Here is a 24547-nt window from a genome sequence, read left to right as displayed (position 1 = left end):
ATTTTTAATTTTGAGGAGAAACCTTTTCACATTACATTATGTGGCATGTTTATAAAGGCCTTTGTATTTAAAACACGGTTAACTAGGTTTTCTTATAGTTAGGATGAAACTGAACTAGTGATACAAGAACAAACTACCATCCATCACCTGTTTGGCTACCCCCTTTGCAAGTTCTCACTCTATGAAAAATGCAAAGCTTGCTGCTCCTTTGTTGAAGGAAACCTCTCCCATTAATAATTTGCATTTATCTCAACATACTGAGTGATGTGTGGACCTGAACAGTCACTGAGGAGCCTGCAAGTATCTTGCTCATATGAGCCTTCACTCCCTCCCTCCTTGCTTTGTTGACTTTGTCATATAAATAGCAAGAATAAAAAGTGGTGAGAAGAGATTTTGCAACAAAAGTAATCTAATATGATGCTTGGGTCATACTAGGGACATATTTTTAACTAACGGGAATGACCACCTGGCAACAGCTTTGAAAAACACAGGCTGGAGTTCACAGCACCAGCAAACTGAGCAATGCCATAGCAGCACCAGGGAGCAGAAGCTACTGCAACGCATGAACAGGAAAGTGGTGCAAGAATCAACTTAAATAACCCTCCCACTCTCCAGTTTGGAGGTTCGTGCCCATTTATGAAAGCCCCATTTCATGACCAACTGGTTAAGTCCAGAGTAGAACAGAAAAATAATTACAAGCCTAGATAGTCTGAGCTAAGAGGAAAGACTGAAATAATCAGGGTCGTTTATTGGAGAAAGCAGACGAGAGACAGGATAAGAATCTTCTGGCAAATTAACAGTTGCTGTAATGTGTAAAGCTAAAACTATTTTTCCATGTTCATTGGGAACACTAGCCTAAAACACAGCAAGGAAAATAGATTAGATGTCAGAAAAAAAACCTGTGGGTAAGCATAGCATGCATTGCCTGGGAATGTTCAAGAATCCAAATCATGGAACTTTCTGGGGATATAGGATGTTGGAAGAACTACAGGAAATACATCAGATAATGTTAAGCCTGCCTTAAGATCAGGTGGAGGGTCTACATAAATTCTTACCAGCCCCATCTTCTATAAGTAATATTTTTATAGAGCTCCATTTTAATCTCCCTTGAAACTGCCGAATTTACGTTAATGTTACGCTGAATATACACAACAGGTTTATACTACCTAGTTGTCATTGATAATTTGAAGCCCATAATAAATGTTTCATAACTAATGGAACATTATACATATTAAGCTAACTACCAGCTGAAGACCACATATTTCACTGCAGCATTTTTTCACTTCTAAGGGTACCCACATTTTCCTCATGTTAACCTCTGTAAATTAAAAGACAGATTAGCATCTGAAAGCTTATGTATAAAATGGACGTACAAATCTCAATTTTATAAAAATAAATTGCATAGGTATAAATTTCAGGCTATTCAGACAGTCAGTCATTACACAGCTGGCACTTCTGTTGCTTTGTCTGTTACAGTCTGTTTGAAATTACGTTCACCCTCTCACTGTAAAAGCTTCCAGAAAACTTGAGAATGGTTTCTGATCCCTTTCATTTTCAATGCCCAGTAACGAGAGCCATGAAGGCCACCTGCTTGTACCTTCTGGAAATAACTTTCTGCAATTTTAGTTTGACTGGTAGAAAATAATAAACCTCATAACTTCATGACAGTAGTGGCCAGCTCTGTCATACTGACTTTCTGTATTCACCCCCTCTAGAAGCCAGACCTTCAGATAGATTTATTAGGAAAATCTGAAAGAGATTCTGGAGTACAGTGTCTGAAATAAAAGGAACACTAATTTTCTGTTTCCTTCTTTTGTGCATTTTGTGTTGTTTTCCCTCTTGTTTGTTCTGTGTTACACTGTCAGGCACATTGGAAGTAACCAGAAGATATGACCCAGATGTCAGGGCATTTGTAGTGGAAAAAGGCAATTTCAGAGTCTAGTGCTTAATAAAATTTTTGCATGATTTCCTACAGCTGTTATCCATGTGTTATTTCAGGATAGCTGAATCACCGCACTGTTAAGGAACTGAAAAAAACATGGAAAACATGCCGAAAATGCAAATCCACAAGTTACTTTAATGTGGGATGTAAGTGTAACAGAGCATTTGGGGCTAGCACTGATAAATAACCACTATGTTATCCTTGCCACCAGATTCTGGATTCCAAAACCAAAAACCTACTAAACATATGTATTTGCCGTATATAATTATGACATCCTGATTTAGTCACCAGAGTCTCTTCTTTCCCTTACATTTAATCCTGTTTGTTTGTGACATGATGTGGGTTCTCACTGCATTCTAGAATCCAGAGACAAAATAAAAGTCTGTGGTATAAAACTAAAGCTAAACAGAATTCCTCCCAACTGAACTGTGTGTCCCATGGTCCTAAGCGTCACAACAGTGTGTAAGGTTCGGATGATAGTTCTGGAGCTTTAAAAAAAAAAGGAAAAAAAAATTCCTTTTCCTTTGAAATATTAAAGAGAACAGGAATTGCTTTGCCCTGTGTTATGAACAGGGATGTGATCACTCTTTATTGCCTACACCAGCTGTAAGGAGAGTTTGCCCCAATCTGTCACACAACAGCAATACCAGTTCAACAAGTGTTAGACTTACCCTAAAAAATACATGAAAACAAACATTCGTGCTTATGAACACACTGCTACTGCACTTGGGTGGCCATCTGCAAGAGAAGAGATGCTGGGACCGAAGTCTCCTCTGGTATGATTCCAGTGACCTCAAAGTTACACCAAGACCTACTTGCCCACTGCGCTTACTGATACACACCAGGAATTTTAAATAAAAACATATCTTGGGTGAGAGACTTCCAGAAACAGATGCACAAAGCCTTAGAAGGGTTTTGTACACAGCATGGTGTAACCAAGTGATCCTGTCCAGCAAAACACCAGAAAAACTCATTAAACAAGAGCCAAAAGCCCACACTCTGGATTTTTTGTTTATCTTCACATAATTTGTTGACATAAACTTTGCACAGTATTTTTCAACCCACTTTTCCTTTGGTATTTACTTGTCTTCCTAGAAAAAGCTTCCTGCCAAATAAATAATTAGAAATTAGATTTCTCTCTTCCTAATTATTAATTATTGCCACTAGCAAGAGATTTGATAGTCAAGAACAGCTTACTCTGATACGTTTGTCTGCAGCCCCACAATTTCAGCCCATCACACTATTTCTGACAAAAATATAGCATTATAACATTAAAAAATATAAGGCAGATGGCTGAAAAGACCGTTCCAAGTATACTAGGCTGTGGTTTAAGAAGGCCTTCCTGGAGGAAAGGAGATTTTGCAGCATTTCAGCTGAAGTGAGCTGCTTTCTCCGTGAAAGCAGGCAGGGTTTAATGGAGCAAAGCAGAAGGGACAGGGAAGGAGCACGTTAGCAAGAGGGGAACCAGTTGCATCCCCTGCACCCTGGGAGGCAACCAAGTATTCGCTTCTGCAGAGCACGGAGTAGGATCCAGATAAACAGAGAAACCCTACTGCATCTCAGAATGACCCTTCCACACCCAGAGCTCTGGCTATAATCCTAGCTAAGAACTGGCAAGGCTTCTCTCATGCTGCTTAAAAAATTTTCATAAAACTACTGGAAATGCCTGTGTCAAATCCCCTTCTAGCACCTTCATTAGAAGTCATTAGGGATGGAGATCTAAAGATCCACATCCAAATGGTGACCACAGGAGGAGTCGCTATGGGTTCTCATGACAGAACATGTTTTTCTCTTTTAAAATACCTTAAATAATCACTGAAAAAGACACCTTCGAAACAGGTTTGGAAAAAAAAAAAAAGTGGCCTATCAATAACAAAATAACACGCCCCCAAAACCAGCTGCTTCACATGCCATTCATCAATCTTTTGGTTGCTTTTGTCAAACATTGACAGGTTTAATGTATTGAGAGATACAAATTTGTCCTTGGCTCTAGCAGGAGGGAGGAGATGAAGGCTGAGCACCAGCACACAGACTAAAAAGCCTTAGGAGTAAATGGGGGCCTTGAAAACACTCATCCTTCCGTGCCCTGGGATGACCCCGTGCAGACACCACAGGAGACGCAGATGTGTGTGTGTCACCCTGAGCAAGGACAAAACCAGCCATCCCTGAACAACAGCACCTTCTTTTGGATACACTTTGTGCAATGCAAGAGTAACAGCCATAAGCCCCACTATATATCCTGGGCTATTCCAAAACTTCTCCTAGGCTTTATTAAAAAAAAAAAAAAAAGTCTATACAAATGCATACACCAGACTGTTCTGCATTAATATGGATCAAATAGCCCCTGCAAATGCAAGCATACACTAAGCAGCCAAATAGATTTCTCTAATTTCAGTTTTGTGGGCAAACCTGAAGGGTGCCAAGAAAGCACAGGCGTGTTCAAAGGACACACATGTCCCATAACTCATGAAGGTCTTGAAAAGAAAGACTGAGTCATAGTGCCTGTTGTCTGCTGAGAGAGTTGACAGAGAGAAGATCTACAAGTGCTGAGTGCTCTTGTCCTGAACTATCCCCACACATCACAAAATAAAAGATACCTGTGAAACTGAATTAGGACCTGTGCTTCCTAATGACAGTCTTGTACAGAGAGTTTGGGAAGCCATCTGATCACAACTTGGACTGGGGCTTTGTCCTGTCTTGCAGTGTCCCAGAAGCAAATGCATTTACCTTGGCAATCTGCTGGTTAAAGGCAAAAAGAGGGCTGCAAGGCTGAGCTCAAGTCTGGATCCTGTTTCCCCACAGAACGAGGAGCATCTCCAACACTTCTGAGGACAGTCCTCACTTTCCTTGGAGCTCCTTCCCCCCAGCTCCTTCACAGTCTGCTGTGAGAATCAGGGCAAGTTCATTCCCGTACACACATCTCCCAAGATAATTTGTTTGGGAATGAAAGGTATCAACTCCAACCACAAAGAGAGCAATCTTCCCTGTAAATGTGTAATACCAACATGTGAGCCCATCTGGTGCTGTAAAACATGTCAGCACTGCATGCCAAACTCAAGATACTTATTTTATCCTACACGTGGTTTACATTATTAATTATTAAATTCATGTTGAACATAAGATTGAGTATATTTTAAACATTACCAAAACCTGGTCATATTCCCATCCTTACACTGGGCACCATCTCAAAGATAAAAAAAAAAAAAAAAAAGAAGGTTATATTCATTCTCTGGTCTTGGTTTTCTTTAGTCCAGGAAATGCAGTGGCTGGGCTACTGTACGACCAGCACCTCCTGCCACCCATCTCTAATCAGATTAGAAATATCCACAGCTCACTGAGAAATACCGGCGTTACAGCGTATTTTCTGAAAGACTGTCCTGATTATACCGTAAGCAGGGCCTACCTTGGATAGGACAGGCAACAAGTTTGGGGTCAGCCAAGTCAACTACCCAACTGACATGTTCACCCAGGAAGATAATATAATAAAAAGCCAGTGTTACTTTCAAGATCCTCCACCTTCTTTGGTATTATATACGGTCAACCAAAGGGAAAAATGTCTCATAGCAAACACTGATCTGGAAAATGTGCTCTATCACACACTTTCTTTAAAATTCTGTATAATGGAATTAATGGTAATTCTCCCACATCCTGGAGTGTTGGGAGATCAAATGCATCCAAGACTGTGAGACACTCTGGTACTTCAGTGATGCAAGCCGTGGAGGAATCCAAGATAGACAGATAATCCTCATTTATACCAGATGGGGAAACATTGAAGCAGAGAGAAGTTAAGCAACCTGTCACTCAAAAAAAATATGTGGAGAGTGTCGCAAAGAGAATTTCATCCCCCTCTCCCCAGTACTTCAGACATTTGGAACAAGCTTCAACACAAAGAATATTACTGGAAATAACAGCATGGGAGAGACGTGACTCGCAGATTCCCAACTACATCGTCCAATGAATATAAAACACCATCTCCTCTATCCCATCACTGACGTTAGCATATATAACCGCACAAAATGACTGAATACAGCACGACTATACTCATTTTGATAGCGATTGTTTAAGTCAGTCAAGGGAAGAGCTGGCTGTCACTTCTAATCCTTTACTGTGAAAGGTGGCAGCACCAGCTCTTCCTCAATCCTTCTGGCAGGATCTTACACCTCCGAGCACCAAGGGGCTCACTACTACCAAACAAGTTTCATGGCAATGTAGTAACTAATGACATTGGAAGAATGACTCTTGATTTCCACTGGTAATACCTCTGCCTGGGTGGTTTCAGGAAAAGAGTTATCGGGCAAAGAACAGCAATTTAGAAGCCGTAAATGCGGGGACAGAGGAGATGCCTGTGGGATTTGTGTGTGTTAGCTTTGCTTGCAACAATAGATTAGGAAATCAGATCGAGAGTTACAAAAAAAAAAAAAAAAAAAAGAGAGAGAAGGGAAAAGTTAGACTGATGGGAACTGCTGCAAACTCTGCGCTTTTGAAGAGATAGGTCTGATAAGAAGATACTCATAGGTTAAGAAGGTTTATACCTCCCACATTCAATCACAACAGTTACACAGCTACAGTATTTCCCATGTGCAAAACAGCCACGTGTGGCAATTTTAACCACCCAGGAAATCCACACTTTACAGTACGATTGCTTTTACTATCTAATGTTCAAATGAAAATTCGGGATTTTTCAGAAGTGTTTAGAAATCATAAAAATGTATTGCCATATCTGTAAACAGATAAGCACCAAAAATTCACCAGAAGTTTTATTACAAATTTATTCAAGCTCAGCCCTCCAGAAATGTCTAGTTGAAAACAACACATTTTTTTAAAAAAAATAAGAGAGCTGTAAAAAACATATATTTATAATATTAATGAATAATTTATAGCAATCTGTTATGACAACACTATTTCAGAACTCAAAGATATGATTAGGCAAGAAAAAAACCTACTTAAATATCAAGTTTTATGTACGTTCTTACCTCACATATACACACATATTTAAGCTTTTCCAGGAACAACATAGGCATTCCAGTCCATCATTTAAAAGGAAATACAGTTGTCTGAATTTTCGTTAACTATCAAAAACATGTCATTGTGTAACATTATATTCCGCAGTTCATCTGATTCTCTCTAGAAAAAACAAAGTGCTGAGCTCATAAAGTTTAAATTTAAAACAGCAAAGTACCATGACAAGGCTCCTGTTTTCTGATGGCAAATGATGTCAGAATACTCTGCTCCCCCCCCAAGACTAAAATGTGTCTCACACTAACCTGAATGGTACTTTCCGTGAACCCTGGCAGCAGTGAAACTCGCTGTGTACAAATATTAATGGAGAATGACCACAAAGATGTATGGCCACAAGAAACTCATCAATTCAAAAGCATATGCTTGGGAACATACCTTTGAGTGTTTATCCAGCTCTACTACTACATTTTTATTTACCTGAGTCACCGTAGTCATTATCTGCATAAGGGGTACTACTGCATACTTTTAGTAGATAAATTTGGAATTTTCACAGTAGTTCTAGTAGCTTGCATGGCCAGAAATCAGTACATTTCCTACAACTGTGCAATACAAAAACCAAAGAATTAAAGAGGCCATCTTAATTTTTAAAATCAGGTTTGCTGCAAGAGATTTTAAAATTCAGGCTATATATTTATCATTTAGTAATTATATTTCACTTGCCAGGACTCTGTGTTTTGGTTTTCTTAGTTACACCAGTTAAAGCAGTCTTCTTCTGATCTAAATGGGTTTTATGAATTCTTTAGCTCCTGGAAACACCTGTAAAGAGTTTTGTGAGATGCACATAGGACAGCAAAGAAAGCTCAGAAGGTTTGATCCTAGCTTTGCCAATACTTCCCTCTGTGACTGTGCATAAAAGACAACCTCTTCCTCTCTCCTCCTCTAGCTTCAGTTTCCATGAAAGGATCTCAAAATAGACTAATGGACCTCCTGTGAGGAGATCTTAAATTCATTAATTTATTTTAAAGAATAAAAGTTCTGACTATTAGTAATTTAGTCCTATTACTGATCCATTTAAAGACAGGCACTGCAAAATTGCGTCACGTGCCTATTTAACTACAACCTCTCAAGCTGACAGTAGTTTTCCAGTTTGAGCTTACTAGTTGCTCCTGTTGCATAAATTAGGAGCTTTCCATTATCTCTAAGGTAAGGACTAAAAATCCTGACTTTAGACTACCCCTTCAGAGTACTCCTTTTCTTAATTTTCCTGCTTAGCATTTACTATTGGCCTACAGCAATTTTCCTCCTGCTTTCACACAGCTTCATCTTTCCTCCTAATCAATCTTCCATGGGAACATGGTCCAGAGAGGATTTCCTCTTTGTCAGGTGACAGAAAACCATACATAATATTTTGATAGAATGATTAGCAGAAAAGTAAAGCCCTGTGGAACTTCCTGATGATAATTTACAGGACTTTTTGCAGAAGGAGTTGGCTGACGTATCCTAACGGACACAGTTGCTAGTAAGTGATTTGTTTTTTCCAGGCAAAGCTCACATCATTCCTGCGTTTTTGTGGTGGTATATACCATAGTTGCCAGATGACAAGGACATGCTCTTTCCAGCCTTTATTTGCTCATCATCTGGGACTTGGGTTTTTTGTTTGGGTTTTTGTGTTTATTTTTAAGATGATTGGTAATACACGATAGTGCTGTGCTCCCTTTGTAACTGGACAGCAGACTTGTAAATGGAAAAACTATCATAGGTGCTCTTTCTGGAAGAAGGAAGAGAAGAAATGATGGTTTGGTCAAGACTCAGATGACTAATGACAGACTAAGTATATGTTTCATTAGTGACTTGCTGAAGTTTACCTGCACTGGCATATTATGTCTAGGACAGAGAAGGTAAGAAAAGGAAAAAAAAATGAGGGAGGGCAGATGTGATAGCTGTCTACAAACATGAGAGAATGTCATTAAGTAACAGAAAGGCTGATTATTCGTATTACCGACAAAGGGCAGAATAGGAAAGAAGGCTTTTGCTTTGTTTAGAAGTCATTTCAGAAATTGTGCTGATTGGAGAGATGTGCAAACCGAGACTTTTGAAAGGTTCATGCCAGGTCACCCACGTGTATATGTATATATATATATATGTGTATACATATATAACATATTTTTTAAATCATCTAATCATTAAAATCACCAATGCCCTAGATACTTATTAAATAGGTCTTCCTAAGTACACTTAAGAAATGTCAGACTCTGGCTTGATTTCAAAACTGATTGTAGAACCCACAACTAATATTCCTCAAAAAAAAAGGAAAAGCCCAAGAGAAAGCAAATAAAAATGGTTTAAGGACACTGATATATAAATTCTCAGTTTATAATGTCACTCACACACTTACCTGGGGTAATGCATCTTGTTCTGATCACCTTGATACCAGTAATTTGTAAACAAACCAGAGGGTTTGCTCAATAACATTGAACAGAGGTCAGCAGGAACAGTTTTACAAGGAAAGATCACTGGAGCTAAAATATATCTGTTAGGCTGAGTAAATACAAGAAAAGAGGAATACATTTTAACATTGAACTGTAATACTGAAGGGTAAAAAAAGCAAAAACCAAAGAGGGAGATGAATTAATTAGCGTGGTGCCCAGAGGTAGGGGAGGAGGCATAATGAAGAGTGGTGGGATTAAATTAGGAAAAGCAAAATTTAGGCTGAGTATAAAGAAAAAAACCTTACTAATAATGAGTTTTATTATTTCGGGAATTAGTCTCTCAGGTGAAATGATGGAAACACCTGCCTAATATTTAGGACTCTCAAATTTAGGTTGCGTAAAGGCATTAATGCATGATACACAAAGTATGCACAAAGGCATGTACACTTTGGGGAATAAAACAGCACTGGTGGGGACAGAAAGAGCGGCTGCGGTCACATCCTGTCACATCTCCATGACTGAGGTACAGTCACCAACATCATCTTCAAGAACTGCCCAAAACGCAGCCTATGCCCACATCAGACAAGCTTTGCCCTGAAGCACTGCCCACAAGGAGATGAGATGGGCACGTGGGTGAGGGGACAGGCACGTAGGCAGGTGACAGAAGTGGCTGGACCAACACAGTCCCAAGCACGGCGGGGTAAGGACACATCAGCACACCCAGGCTTTGTTCCCAATTTCAGCTACAACTCTGTTTGCCACCCTTCTGGCTTTTCCTTAGCGTGCCCTTACCTACCACAGGCAAAACAGTTTGAAGACAACAGGGAAAGAAATCCATAAATAAAAATGTAGAATTTCATTGTTCTAATCCAAGTATTTTGTTACTTTGGAGATTAGCTAGCCCATGCCACAGCATTCAGAGGCCAGGCTTAGTGCTCTAGTCACAGCACGCTGGTTTTTAGAGCTTTCTGGAGTAAATACAGCAGTGCGGAGGCACGACTGCTATTGTTGCTGCCTCTTCATTTAGCTCCCAAAGGCCAAGCAAGTCAGCTAATTCCACCATAAAACAAAACAAAGCATCCCTTCAAAAACGGCTGCAAGACAAAAATACCAAAGTCCATTTGGCAATCTGATTTCTCATTTATAGCAGTTTTCTCCCTATTTTAAGTGGGAAACATCATCCAAACCTGTTCTAACATTTTTCTGGGTTCTGCTCTGCTTATCTTACGTAAAAGTAAAAATCAGAAAATGCAGAGAGCACTGCAGGGACCACAACTGGATGAACAGTATGTGCCTTGTAACAGGCACATCATTTAACCAAGTGAAGAAAAAAAAACACCAGGAAGGGTTAAACGTTGTAGCTGTATCAGGAAATTTGAGGCTTTAAACTGGAAGCAATTTGTTCAATGGCTATTTTGACCATAGAACTTCCTAATCTCGGTTCCCATAAAGTTTGGCTTGGAGCCAGCCAGAATGGTTCATTTTAGCTGCACAGATATCTTCCACAGAGGAAATAAAAGGATTTCAAAACCCGGAGTCATTTCCTTTGGTTCTCGGCTCATTCAGAAAAAATGTCCTTTCGGTCAGTGATATCTCCAACTTAATTCCTGCAGCATGACTTAAAAAAAAAAAAAACAAAAAAAAAACCAAACAAAAACCAACAAAACCACCAACAAAAAAAAGTCTTTGTGGGAAACTTTTTCTGAAGGTTTGGAAGTGCGCCCTGTAAGCTCTTTGCCAGTTGGTGTAAAATACCTTCTTTGCTCCCAGAAGCTTGCAAAGCAAAAGGTCCTCTCCTTTTCATCATTAACTCTGCGCTTTCCAGAAGTTCTTACTCATCTCGCAGTCCCATTTCATAATTAAAGGAGGTATTCACACTCATACACATAGAAGGGTTTGCAGAACTTAACATTAAAATAATCCACTAAAGGCACTCCAATCACAGGGAGTGACCTATGAGCAGCTTCAGGTGTAGCAGTGCAAGCAGAACAAGTAAGCATTTATCAAAAAGAGCAATATATTGTTTATGCAACAGCACAATAGGTTTTGAGGCATGTAAGCACAATACATTGAAAGTGTCCCTCTAGAACTTGGAGATAACCAGAAGGCAGGAGCAGACTGGAGTGATGGCAATCTCTCTCATCAGACAAACAGATGGAGGAGTTGGTAATCTTGAAGAAAATCAGGAGGTGATCACCAGATCTATCCCTCTTGCAAACAAAACAAGAGGCCAGAGAATCTAAGTAGACATACCGGGATGGAAAGTAACCACAGAGTCACTCAGATACTGTGAGGACAACATAACTGAAATACTAGTGGCTCCCAGAATGTTTTAAGTCTAAGAAATAAAATGGGTGAACTGGAATACATACTAGAGTAAGAAAAAACTCAGGTATTTGAAAGACTGTGAAAGTGAGGCAATCAGCACACCACTATTACCCTACGATATAACCTGCAGGGCACAGAGCAGGCCATGCTGATGGTGAGAAATGATAAGGCTAAGCAAGGCAGCAAGAAATACAGAACCTGCAAGAACTGAAATCCCAGGCCAAAACATGAAGAACGGTGATTGTGCATTATGGGAGAAGTACCTCTGTCCTGCTGACTGCCCCGCAAGGATGGCAAAACCAGCTGCCACGGGCAAAGGGAGACGCAGAAAAGCAGTAAGGGCAGAAAGCAAGTGAAGTGCTCATAGGGGACTCTAATTATCCCTACACAGATTGAGCAAAACGGAATATAATGCAAAGATCACATTTTTAGGTGCTGTTCAGAGAGCAGCTGCTTAGGAAGCCCAGAAGAACAGATGCAACTCTTAATTTGAAATGACCACAGAGGAGGTTATGGGACAAATTGACAAAAGTGAACACTAACAAATTGCAATAACAGATGGTATTCACACTCCCCGTTTGAAAAGAGCTCCAGGACGCAATAGCTGCCTACACATGCTAATAAGTGGTGTGCAGCTTCTCTTCTAAAACCAGCTTTGTACCTGAGGCCCAGGAGGTGGCACACATGGTGGCAGTGTTCTGAAAAGATCCCAGGTGAGCTATGGGTACCTACAGGTCTGCAAACCTAGCGTCCGATTACCAGAAATTACAGGAATAGAGTAAAATCAACGGAAATACAATATGTGGAAAGAGTTAACCTGGCTTTTGTAGGTTTGCCTCACAGACCTACTGGAGAGTTCTTTGAAAAGGTCAACAAGCCTGTGGATAAGGGTGATCTGGCTAATATAGTCTGCTCCGATCTCCAAAAGGCATTTGAGAAGGCCCTCACAAAAGATTTCTTAGGAAACAAAGCAGCCATGGCTTAAGAGGGAAAGTTCTCGGATAAACAATTGGTTAAAAGATAAAAACAGAGGGTAGAGGGCATGGTCTTTCTTACAAGAGGGGAACGGCACCAATGGACTTCCACATGGAGCTTTGCCAGGACCCGTACTGCACAACCTGTTTCTAAACGACAAGAAGAGGCTAAGCGCTAAGGCGACAAGATTACTCAGGAGAGAAAACTGGGGAGGCATCTGTGAAGAACTGCAGAAGGACCTTATTAAACTAAGCGACTGGGTAATAAACCAGAAGAATAAATTTAATGTGGATAAATGTAGTGATGCACATGGGAGAAAGTTCTAGTTTCACATTATAAAATTATGCCTTTTGAACTGTCCACAGAAACGTCAGCTCTAAATTTGCTCAAAAAGGCAAATCGAATTGTAGGAATCATTACAAAAGGAGGAAAAAGCAAGGCAAAGAATGTACATATATTTCCCTGTCAGCTCCTCCTTCCCCATAACTTCTCAACCGATTGACCCTACTCAGACAAATTTGACAGAGGGAGCAATCTCAAATAGTTCAGATTCCCAAAACTAAACCTCATTACTAGACACCAGAGAAAACACAGCAGAGTCACAAAACAGGCTTATTAACCCCAGCAGCCTCAGAAGGACTTATTGCGTGGCACATACCCTCTGCTTTAAGTGTAACTATTTTAACACTCCTACAGTAACAGCCCAAGAAGAGCATGGCAAGAACTAGATAAGCAATTCTTTCTGATTTAAGAATTCACATTCACCCAACCTGATGAATATGTATCTGTCTCCAAAAGTCAGGGCATATTTAACGTCTCTTCCATGACTTCCTCCTCTATTTTAAACTGTATGCATCAGCAGTACAATTTTGTTTCATTAAAAAGGAAATAACTACTGAGATAATGTGCAACAAGTAAAAATTAAACACTGACATTTAGAACACTACTTTTTCCTCAGGTTTTTGTTTGTTTGTTTTTAAAGATATGTTCCATTAATTATGTGGAATTTACCCAGCAATTTACCGTGAGCTGAAGTGACTGACAAGAGCAACCAAGATACCTCAAGCAAACGAGGTCACTCAGGCTTTTTCTTGCAGTTTCACGATTAAAGGTGACCACAAAAACCTTTACTTTCTACAGAATGACATGCTTCATTGGTTAAATATACAGGCAATTAACATAGAGATAACATGCATTTAAATGGAGGTCCCATTGACCCTCATCTCCTGGCTGCAACCTTTGTTCTGAAAGCAGGCAGCTTAGAAAAAATATTCAATTAATAAAAAGCCATGAAGGGCAACAAGCCCATTTTAATTCATTTAAAAATAAATGGTGTTTACTGCTCCATATTTAATAAGTTAATAAACAATAACACCACGACTAATACTGCAAGCAACAAGGGCATTCGGCTGAAAGATCTATACAGAGATCATATTAAAATAGAAAAAAGAATGCGGTTTTCTCCTTTGTTTAGAATAAAATTATTCTATTAGCAAAGAAGTGAACAAAGACTGTTGTCTTATACATTTTAGCCCCATCCTTCTTGTCTCTGCCCATGTCCTATCTCATGTGTGATGCTACAACTTGCTGCAGGAAATTGACTCCCCCACTCTGAGTGTTCCTTAATGCTCCCACCATCCCCTCTAATACCCGTGTCCTCCGTCCCAAATTCCTTGTTGGGAAAAACCAGCACAAACTCAGGCTCCACCATAGATGGGAAACTGCCAGTTGACTGTGGTTACTTCAGGTGGAGTAAAACCTGCTCCTGCAGGAGCACCGAGCCTCCAATCTACGTAGATGCCTGTTTTCTGCAAATTTTTAATTTGCCAAATCCCAGTCCTCTGGTACATTTGCTTGAAACTGGCCAATAAGTTGTAAAATTCTATGTCAATAAAGAATTGAAAGCTTGGAGACTCTGCAGTTATAAACCAAACCAAGAGATGTTTGTTTGGGTTTTTTTTAAAGAAAGAAAAAAAATGAACCATTTGTAATTTTTTGACCAAACTTGTAATTTGGGGGTCCAGAGGAACCACATATCACACCACTGCCATCTAATGGAGAAAACATCATTGGTCCTGATGAAGACCCAGTCAGACAAAAACTATTTCACCAAGTAGAAGAGTCATTTCTGCCACCCCTAACATGGCCTCCTCCTTTTCTCATATATAAATTTAGCTCTCCTCAAAACATTCAGAGTTGAAGAAACTCAGTAAATGTTATCCAAATGTGTGACTATTCTCAGGAGAGCCGAAAGACTGGTTTGGGGTTTTCGTTTTTGGACAATTCAGTTTTTAAAATTAAAAAAAATAGTAATAATTTAACTCCATTCAAAGTCATAAGATTACTCACAGTACCTAAAATTAATTGTGAATCCTGCTCTTTTTCAAAGCCCTGGACTGCAAAGTCCATAGGACAAGGTTGTATTTTAATTAATTTTTGTACAGTACAATTGTTTTCTGCACTGTCAATTAGCACCTAGAGTTTTACCGTTATACATCTACCATAACCTAAATAGATGGAGTAATATTAATAATGCTCACCAGTTCCATCCCCAGAACTAGTGTGGGTGGGTTTTTTGTTCAGCCTTGAAGGAGCCATATCTTTATTGCCAGAGGTTATGTTTTTTCCTCCTATGTTGCACATATATTCTGACACCGGCAATCCCACACCATGTCTAGACAGGCGGCCTTCAAATACCCAGAAAGACACTTTAAAAAAAAAAAAAAAGGTGGCACCATCATTTAGTGTTCTACGAAGAAAGAGAACATGTACTTAATTCACTTGGGTAAGACAGTCCTGCTCTTCTAAACAAAAGCCAGGGACATGCGCTAATAGGGGAAAACGGGAAGGGTGACTCCTGATTGCTGGCAACTGCAGAAGTGAAGTCGCTGTAATTAGCAGACCTGATTCAGAACGTTTCCTGTTGAGTACTCACGTTCAATAAAAGTCTGTCCATTGGATTTATTATCACGTTGTCACTATGTCGAGTAGGCATTTGTTTTGCATAGGCTGTATACTCTGAGAGAGTGGGATGGAGTCGGCTCTGGCAAAACCAAGCAGCTGGGCACTGTCCTCCTCTGGCCCGGGGTGCCACGGGTGAGGTGCTGCGCTGAAGGTCTTGAGACCTTGGGGAAACCACCTCCTCAGAAGAGTACCACCGCTCTGGGGAGAGATGACCTGTCTCCAGGCAACCAGAGGCCAAACAGATTTACTGATATACGAGATGCTGTGCCATGACTCTATGATTCTAGGGCATCAGAGAAAAGAAGTTTAAGCAAAGCGGTTCTGCAAGACAGTTAAAAAAGCCAATGCACTACAACTAAGCTTTCAACAAAGCTGACTATGAGCTGCTGTTCAAAGAGAAGAAAAAAATTCCCTTCTGCTCACTTCTGTGATATGAAATAGATATTTCTGAGTCTGCTGAGACCACTAAGAGCCTACTAACATTCCCCAGTCCCAAAATGCACTTCAAACGCATGCCAAGCTATTGGCAAAGTTTTATACAGACCAACGAATCAAAACATTAATCACTGTGTATAAATGGAAATTTTACTTTTTTATTTCTCTGGAAGGAAACAAAATTAAACCAATTATTTGCCAGTGATATGGGCCTGCAAGTTTTGGAAGCAGTAAATTAAGAATAATCACAGATTAGATATGTCACAGAATACTTGAACATCTTGGCTCTACTTACAGAAAATATTTGCTAGGCCATGAGTTCATCTATGAAAAGATAATGACCCAGGAAATATTTTCCTTAATTGCATAGAAGTCGTTTAAGAAAGTGTCCGGGGAACTAATTAGAAAGGAGTTTCCTCTGTAGAGGACCTGGCTTTAAACTCAGTAAGCAATTTTTAGAGGACTTGCTTGAGAGAGAGCACTGTTTAGATGCAGGCACTGATGTTTGCTGAGGTGCAGCAACATTTTGCAGACACGGAGGCGGATACGTCTCCAAGTCCTCACCGCAGCAGGGCAGCGGCCAGGGCTAGCGCTCTCCAGCTACGGTAACTTGCTCAGCACAACTCAAACGCTTTCCTATTTCACTTCAGCAGATGTGGAAAGCGTTCAAAAATATACATAGAGGAGAATCTCTACCTCCAAGCTAAAGCGACACTTTGCAAAACACTCACGCGTTTGCCAAGACACGTACAATGCCTGCTGGCCAACCCAACAGGAAAACAGGTCCCTCAACAGCATCATGTATTCCCACTGAGTGCCATTGCTTTGTTATGTTACCTAAAAATCTGATAATACATCATTTGTTAGTTCAAGGGGATAGCTTCATATGTATTTTTGAATATATACATGCACTTTTTTTTTCCCTCCATCTAGTACCTGGTAACTTCTTGAAATAGTCAAATTCATAGACCATCACAGTTAATGAGGGACGTTTAGATTGGATATAAGGAAAAATTTCTTCACAGAAAGGGCTGTCAGGCATTGGAACAGGCTGCCCAGGGAAGTGGTGGAGTCACCATCCCTGGAGGTGTTTAAGATACATAGATGAGGTTCTTAGGGACATGGTTTAGAGGTGGACCAGACAGTGTTAGGTTAATGGTTGGACTCGATGACCTTGAAGGTCTTTTCCAACCAGAACAATTCTATGATTCTGTGAGCCTGTAGAGCAAATAAACTTTCATTTGATAAGGTAGGGCATGAACTTCCAAGACTTCACTAGTGAGTAACGGCCTCATGGTTTCTTACTGGAAATTATTTTCATTTTATTTTAATGTAAGCCTGCCTTTGGGGTGTTTAGATGTCTCCTTTAGGTATTTTTTCTAAACACTTGGCTCCTAGTCTCACGTGATTACATAGAAATATCACTTTTTGATTTAAACAGAAAAAAAAAATCTGACGTTTACTTATTAAAAAAACAGGAGTGAAATTAAAGTTTCAAAAACAGAAAACAAACTAAAAAAACTTCCAAACATTTATTATACAACTTTTAAACAACCATTTGAATTGTTATCAAAAAATTAGCATGGCAAGTTTGCCCCCCTCCCTTTTTTTTTTTTCTCTCTCTCTTTTTGTTTTTTGTTACAGTTTTGAAATGGGGACTTAGTGACATTACTGAAGACTTTGTCCTTCTAGCTCAGGAGATGTTTGTTTATCAGCTGGCTTGCTAACCAAAATTGGTACAACTCAGCATAGTTTGTGCTCTCTGTTCAAGAGACCGAGGACCAGATTAGTTGGGGCTGCTACAGGTATGTACTGAGATGGATCAGCAGAACCACACATAAAACTTGCTAAGCACCCACCCACAATCAGCATCCATCCAGCCTTCACAAAGGCACTGTCAGAAAACCTGCTGAACTAATATATGTCATATTGCTACACTATTAGTAACTTGTGAGCTATTATGCCACTGATTACATAAAACTTGGGAATGGATCAAAAAAAGGGAAAAAATGCAAACTAACCAAGCTAATGGACAAAAAGTCACCACATCTATTGTCTACCCCGGCATCAAAAATAGGATTGATTTACTTTTTACACAAGTCTAGAGTTTCAAAATTAAATAAGTCTGTTTTACAAATTATTTACTTTCTACAAGATCCATTTCCCCTTGAAACGCGCTGTGCATGCCCTCCTAGTGTGAACAGTTTACTGTCTGTGATCAGGCACAGACCTACTTGGCTGGATTTTTTTCTGTCTCAAAATGGCAATTCTGAGAATCATAAATAACACAGCACAGTTATTGCAATTTGAGCTTATTCTCAATAAATGAAATTTATTAACTAAACAGCTTTCTATGCAGCTTAGCTCTTTCTTCACTAGCTTATTATTTTACACAGACTTGCTTCATGTTGCTAGTCACAACCAAATCGTGCCATCTCACGTATAATAGGAACAAGAAGGAATAAATAAAAAATATTTTATATGATCACAAATATCCTTTAATCTTCATAGAATATGTGCAAAAAATTACTTTCTAAAATTTGAAGTTATGAAAGTATTTTGCCTAGCAAACACGCCAAGGTATATCTACTATATGCTTATAAACTTTGTTTATCAGAATACGAGAGCAGAAGCCTGCTGCTCATTAAGCTGCAATGCATTAGAGTACTTAGGGATGCTGGCGAACTTAAGCAGATGAGAAGCACCAGTGACAAGGCAACACAGACTCCTTTTGGGAGATACGAAGCAGCACTTTATCATGCCATTCCAATTATCTCCAACACTTAAAGTAAGCCTCCAGTTATCCCATTTTTGTTACACAAATAAACTCTCAATTTATAAAATAGGTCATGGTAAATTTTAAGTCCTGGTCTAAAAACAGCAAGGCAACAGGAGAATTAAAATTGCGTGTGATATATGGTGGGTTAACACAGATGACCTCATGGCATTTTTTTTACCATAAACCCACCGCAATCCTAATGACTCTCTATCTGCATCCCCAGTTTTGGTATTTTAAAACGGCATACATCATTGCTAACATTTCTCAACAAGAAAAATGCCATAATGAAATATTAAAATTATAAACAAAGTCCCTAGAGTTCCCGTCATCATGTTAGGCACATTTCTCTCCTAAGACAAACACTGCTATTCAACAAATCAAGTCACGCATGGTTTGAAAAAATATACATAAAATGAAGAATATGCAGTTGAAGTGTTTGTGTCGTAGACATTACTGTGATTCATAGGTTTTATTTATTAAAAAAATTCCCACAGGTGAGATTTTGGACTTTTAGTCATTCTCCCATGCTCATCTTCTAAGGTCCGCGCAAAATGCTCAAAATTGTACGAGCTCCTGATTAAACCAGGAAGTAAATCTGCATGCACGCAATTAAAGTGTCTGCAAGGGCAGATGCAGATGACAGTAATTCATACTCCAAGAAATGGGCTTGTGTATTTGGCAGATTAACTGTTCTGTATTCCATTGCTATGAGGTATGGAAACTGTACTGTGAAACAACCATTACTCATTCTCTCGGCTCTGAGCACGTAGGTTCTCTCAAAGGCAAGCCAGGCTGGAGAGGCCGGGGGATGAGGGCTGGAAAGAGAAGAGTCTACGCGTTTCAGATTAACATTTCTCTTGAATGGTTTCTTTTATTCCATTTCCACTACTTTTTAAATTAGCAAATACAGTAGACCCAGAAGGGAAATACGCAAGGAGGAGAGGGAAAGAGGGGAGGGAGAGGGAAAAAGCAAAAGCAGCCAAAACTCTCCGACTTGTTCATTAGGGGGTTTGTGTTTGAACATCTGAATGAATCATGTGTCTGTTTTCCATTATTCTCCATATGTGATTGTTCCCTGCTTTGTTCAGTGATTTCTGGTCATTTTGTCATGACTGTGCTTACTTTGTTTTATATATTGTTCTATTACAGGGTGATTGTTGCTTTTCCTCTGCCTCACTTGGCAGTTATGCCACCAACAAAGAGCAATCTGAAAATGAGAGGTTACGTCAAAAGGTTTCCCTAGTGAACTCCCTTGCAGCATATATGATTACTTGAGACCCGACTGCTTAATTCATACCAGGGCAAAATCCTCAGATAACACTATTCCTTTGCACGACAAGAATGTAGTGGGTATCTTTTTAAAAATCTGAGGAATACTGGAGAATAACTTAAAATCCATTGCAGAGTGTTTTCCTCATTTTTCCAAGAGGATACCTAGCACTTCTTGCTAGGCAGTACCCTATTTTAACAGATCTGCACATTGATACATGGGGTATTTGAAATAATTTCTTTGCTATATTAACTATTCTCCACTTCCAGCTCTACTCTATACCTTGGTCAACACACACAGGACACTGAAATACATTTTGAAATCTCTAATCATGTGATAACTTCTTCCGTCATCTCCCTGAATTTAAACCACCCTACTGCATTGTATAAACATCACAGTTTCAACTTACGAAAACAATCTTAGAGCAAATAATCATATTAATCCATTCACAGACTCTCAAAAGTAACAGGTGATTAGTACCATGCAGCATGGATTTTGCAAGAATAAATAATGTCACATCACACTTCCATCTAGAAACAGGTAAATAGTCTTATGGATAGTTAAGCACTACATATTTTACCTAAACTTTAGTTGTGTCTCATAAATTGAGCAGATGGGAGAAATATGATCTAGATAAAACCGCTGTGAACTATGTGCCAAATTGATTAGCAGATCCAGTTTTAAAAAAGAAGTTCTCAATGGCTCAGTGTTGCACTATCTGCTGTACTGTGAAAGTTTCCACAAAAGTTTTCCCCAGGTCTGTTATTATTCAGTCTTTTCCAAATTATCTTCATTTATTAACTGTGAAGAGGATACTAAAGAGGTAAGTGCTGCAAGCACTCTGGAGGCTTAAGATTTGAGAATAATCTTGGCAAATTAAGGAGTAGCCAGGAAAAAATAGGATAAAATTCAATACAGACAAATGAGAAGTACTAGCCTTAGGAGGGAATAATCAACAGCACAGAGAAGAGCACACAATAAGGAATGTTGGGCTGGCAGCAGTAACAGAGAAAAGAATAACAGAATCAAGGGCTGCAGAGAATCTCTTAGCATAATTCAGCACTGTGCCTTCAGAAATAAATCTGTATTTTAAATATACGTAGTTATTTACGTGGCTATATCAACAAAGAGGAGAGTCATGTGATCACAAAGAAGACAAATGGATAACTGCTCCACACTATTGAAAATGGTGAGATTTAGGCCGCCCGACACCCTGTACCCAGTTCTAAGGTCTTCAAGTAACAAGTGAGCTAATTAGAGAGAGACCAGCAAAGTGCAGTATAATCAGAAACTTGTAACAAATTTCCTTTAAGGAAAAAGTGAAAGAACTATTGTTTAGTCTAAGGAAAAGATAAGACAGATGCATAGCGGTCTTCAGATATATGTCTGTTGCAAAGAGAAAAGGAATAGACTGTTCTGCTGTTCTGCACGTCCACTGGGGATAAGAAGCAATAGGCTCAAATTGCATCAAGGGAGATTTAGGTTAGACATAAGGAAACTCCTCATTATAGCGAGGAGAGGGAGCACGAACACAGATCGCCTGAGGAGCTTTTGAGGAATCTCCACCGCTGGAGGCCTTTGAGCACAGGTTAGAGAAACGCCCCTCAGCAGTGGGTTAGAGCTGATCCTGGCCCCAGGCAGAGGAATGGACCAGCTGATCTCTTCAGATCCCTTCCACTTCTGATCCCTGGGAAGCTTTTCTTTTTCCTTTTTTTTTTTTTTTTTTAATTTTTTGGCAGCCTTACTGAAGAGGAAGGAAACTGTACCAGCATTTAAAGCAGCAAAGCATCTACTCTTTTTTATGCCACAAAGCATACTATTAATAAATCCAATTACGTTTACGATCTTTTAATGGCACCACTTATGTCATAAAGATCCATCTTTGAAAATACGAAGAAATATCTTTACCCTACAGCGTAATACAACAGCGTGAAAAAAAACTTTTACAAAATTCCATCTCGCTGTTATATGGCCCCTACTACAATAATCTCAAAGCTAGCTACATTATAAAGAACACCAAACACAGATATTTTTCTTTCTCAAAATTCTACCATTCATATTCTTTACAATCTTTTCACTTCGTATTTTGTGTTTCACAAATGAGTCCATTCCTTTCCTTGTTTATCACAGGCAATGGGAACGGAAGGAATTTCTGATCACACAGCATCACATTTGTGGAGTGGCTACCAGTCAAATATGCACTTTAAAACAAAACAAAAATTTAAGGACAATCACTGAACACGCTTCCCCCGATCGTCCCCACCAACCTTTACGCACGAAGCTGAAGCAGCTACACTGACAACACAGTGGTCTCAAACAACTAAGATCAGCACAGACAAACAAATTTCTTTCTCCCATGGACTTCATCTCATTATTCAACACATGGCCCAGTTCAAATCCAACTCCACCTGCTTGATTTGTGTTGCCATTTCAGATGGACGAATGTCAGGAAAAAAAAAAAAAGGGAAAAAAGGATGGAGTTGACACATGAGAGAACAGCGAACACCATAGTCTTGCATGGTAGTGGGAAGGGGGACAAGGACCTACATGTCCCCGTCTCCAAAGGAAGGTCTTAGTTGGAGTGTAAGACAGTCAAGAGCAGTCCCAGGGTAACCTCAACCCACCTGATCACAGACTTTCTCTCTCACCCGTCACATCAGCAGCTCAGGCCCCTACAGCTTTCCCAGACCTAAGCCCCAACTCCTCCCTGCCCCTGTCCCCAAGTGCTCCTACCCAAAGCCCTTCCTATCCCCCCCAGCACTCTTCCTCCCTGCTACACCAGCTCAGAGCCCATTCAATCCACTCAGCCTCTTTGCAGTCCCATCACACCGCAAGTCCTCCCCTCCCTACAGCTCCCCACGTTGTACCTTGTCTCTAAAACTCAAATCTCCTGGCCACGCAGCAGCCAGCATCAGGCACATCCATCACCTCCTGGCTTTGAAACTGCAGCACACATCTCTGTGACCCCCTCAGCCATCCTGCCAGGGCTTTCTGCACTTGGCCCAGACTCTCTTCCCATTAGAATATTCCTTTATAATACCATCAAAAACAACAACAAAACAAAACGAAACCAACAAAAACCAAAAAACACCTAGTCTTGTTCCTGGTGTAATGTTCAAAGAAATACAGACAGAGCAATGTTACCAGAAGTCTGCCAAAACAGTGCTCCAAGGAAAGAAAACACATGTCCAGCAAACGCGTGACCGTACCACTTCTGGTTGATGGCCCATGATCGACCGGGTTGGTGGAGTTTTCTAAGACTAGAATTGCAATTTTCCAGCCTACTTTTCTCTTGAGTGGTTAGTGAATACTTGCTACTGTGGCAGGCAACAGGTAAAGGCACACACTTCTACAAACTGCAAGAATTTTACCTTCTCGTGTAATTTCCCCAAATGTCTTTGCTGCCTCTATTCACACCCTATCTGGTGACTTGAGACATACTCCTGTACTGAAACGTTTTTTTCTTTTTACCAATTCATATAGAAATGCTGTCCGTAATGTGCTTCTTATCAGAAGAACCCACTCTAGAAGGACTTATTACTACAAAAGGATTCTGTATACCACTCGTGCTTCCCCCCATAGACTTGATGGCTCTTCAGATTGGTAAATGAATAACAGTTCTAGTCCTGAGATACAACTGGACATGTCAGTCAATATTTATCTAGGCAAATATAACTATATACATACACATGAAACATACTATACTTTGCTAAAAAATGTCGTTGTACATCAGCAGAAAAATTAAGAACATAAAGCTAGAAGAGGAATCATTTTTATAACTTGGTATTGCAACTTGTGGATCTGTTTGTGTCATAAAGAATATTTTCTTCTTCCAATACTGTAGTCCAAGACTTCACAAAAATAGAAAAATTAAACCAGGTTTTGTTTGGGAAACTTTTCCCAAAGGTTTCTCCTTTTTATATGGGAAATCAATTTGCATCACTGATGATATCATTCAAATCAGACAGCACAATGTGGTTAGAAGGTAATTTACTTTTCTGTCGAAGCAATTTGATACTTGTTCTGATTTGTGATTTTCATTTTGTTTGTTAATGAAAAAAATTAATGAGCAATGTTACTGGAAACACCACTCAAAGCTTTGGTATTATTAAATATGTTTGTAATATATTGTACATTATGTTGATTGCACAGTTGGAGCCAAAGCCTTGGCAGTCAAGCCACCAGTCAATCACTCAAACAGACAATGAACTCACAGAGTGGATGTTTTGCACATACCTTTGCACTGATTTGTGTTTTTGTCAAGAATTGCCTTTGTGGATACAATTTTCCCATACCTATGGAGAAAACAAAAATCAGAAATACATGTTATTATATTTTAATAATGTACATAGTTATTTTTGCAGACATATAGCACATATACTAGGAAGAGATCTAGTGCTCTTGAACAATGTTTGCCTGATACTCCTGGAGAGGTTCCTTCTGCCACTGCAGTTCAACAAGCGCCT

At 39.6% G+C, this 24547-nt stretch overlaps 1 protein-coding gene across 11 annotated transcripts in view; it reads right to left on the bottom strand.

The window, feature by feature from the left end:
* The window catches only part of RBMS3 (RNA binding motif single stranded interacting protein 3), a 713822-nt gene that overhangs the window by 297257 nt on the left and 392018 nt on the right, over positions 1-24547 (bottom strand). For all 11 annotated transcript variants that reach the window (XM_065627651.1, XM_065627659.1, XM_065627650.1 and 8 more), the window contains one exon: positions 24318-24376. In XM_065627651.1, the coding sequence (XP_065483723.1) occupies positions 24318-24376 (59 nt within the window). The remainder of the gene's footprint in view (positions 1-24317; positions 24377-24547) is intronic.

Source organism: Caloenas nicobarica, chromosome 2 (assembly GCF_036013445.1).
Source record: "Caloenas nicobarica isolate bCalNic1 chromosome 2, bCalNic1.hap1, whole genome shotgun sequence".
In the NCBI taxonomy this organism is placed as follows: domain Eukaryota; kingdom Metazoa; phylum Chordata; class Aves; order Columbiformes; family Columbidae; genus Caloenas; species Caloenas nicobarica.
The sequence above is the reverse complement of the archived record's forward strand: the minus strand, read 5'-3'. Positions and strand labels throughout refer to the sequence as shown.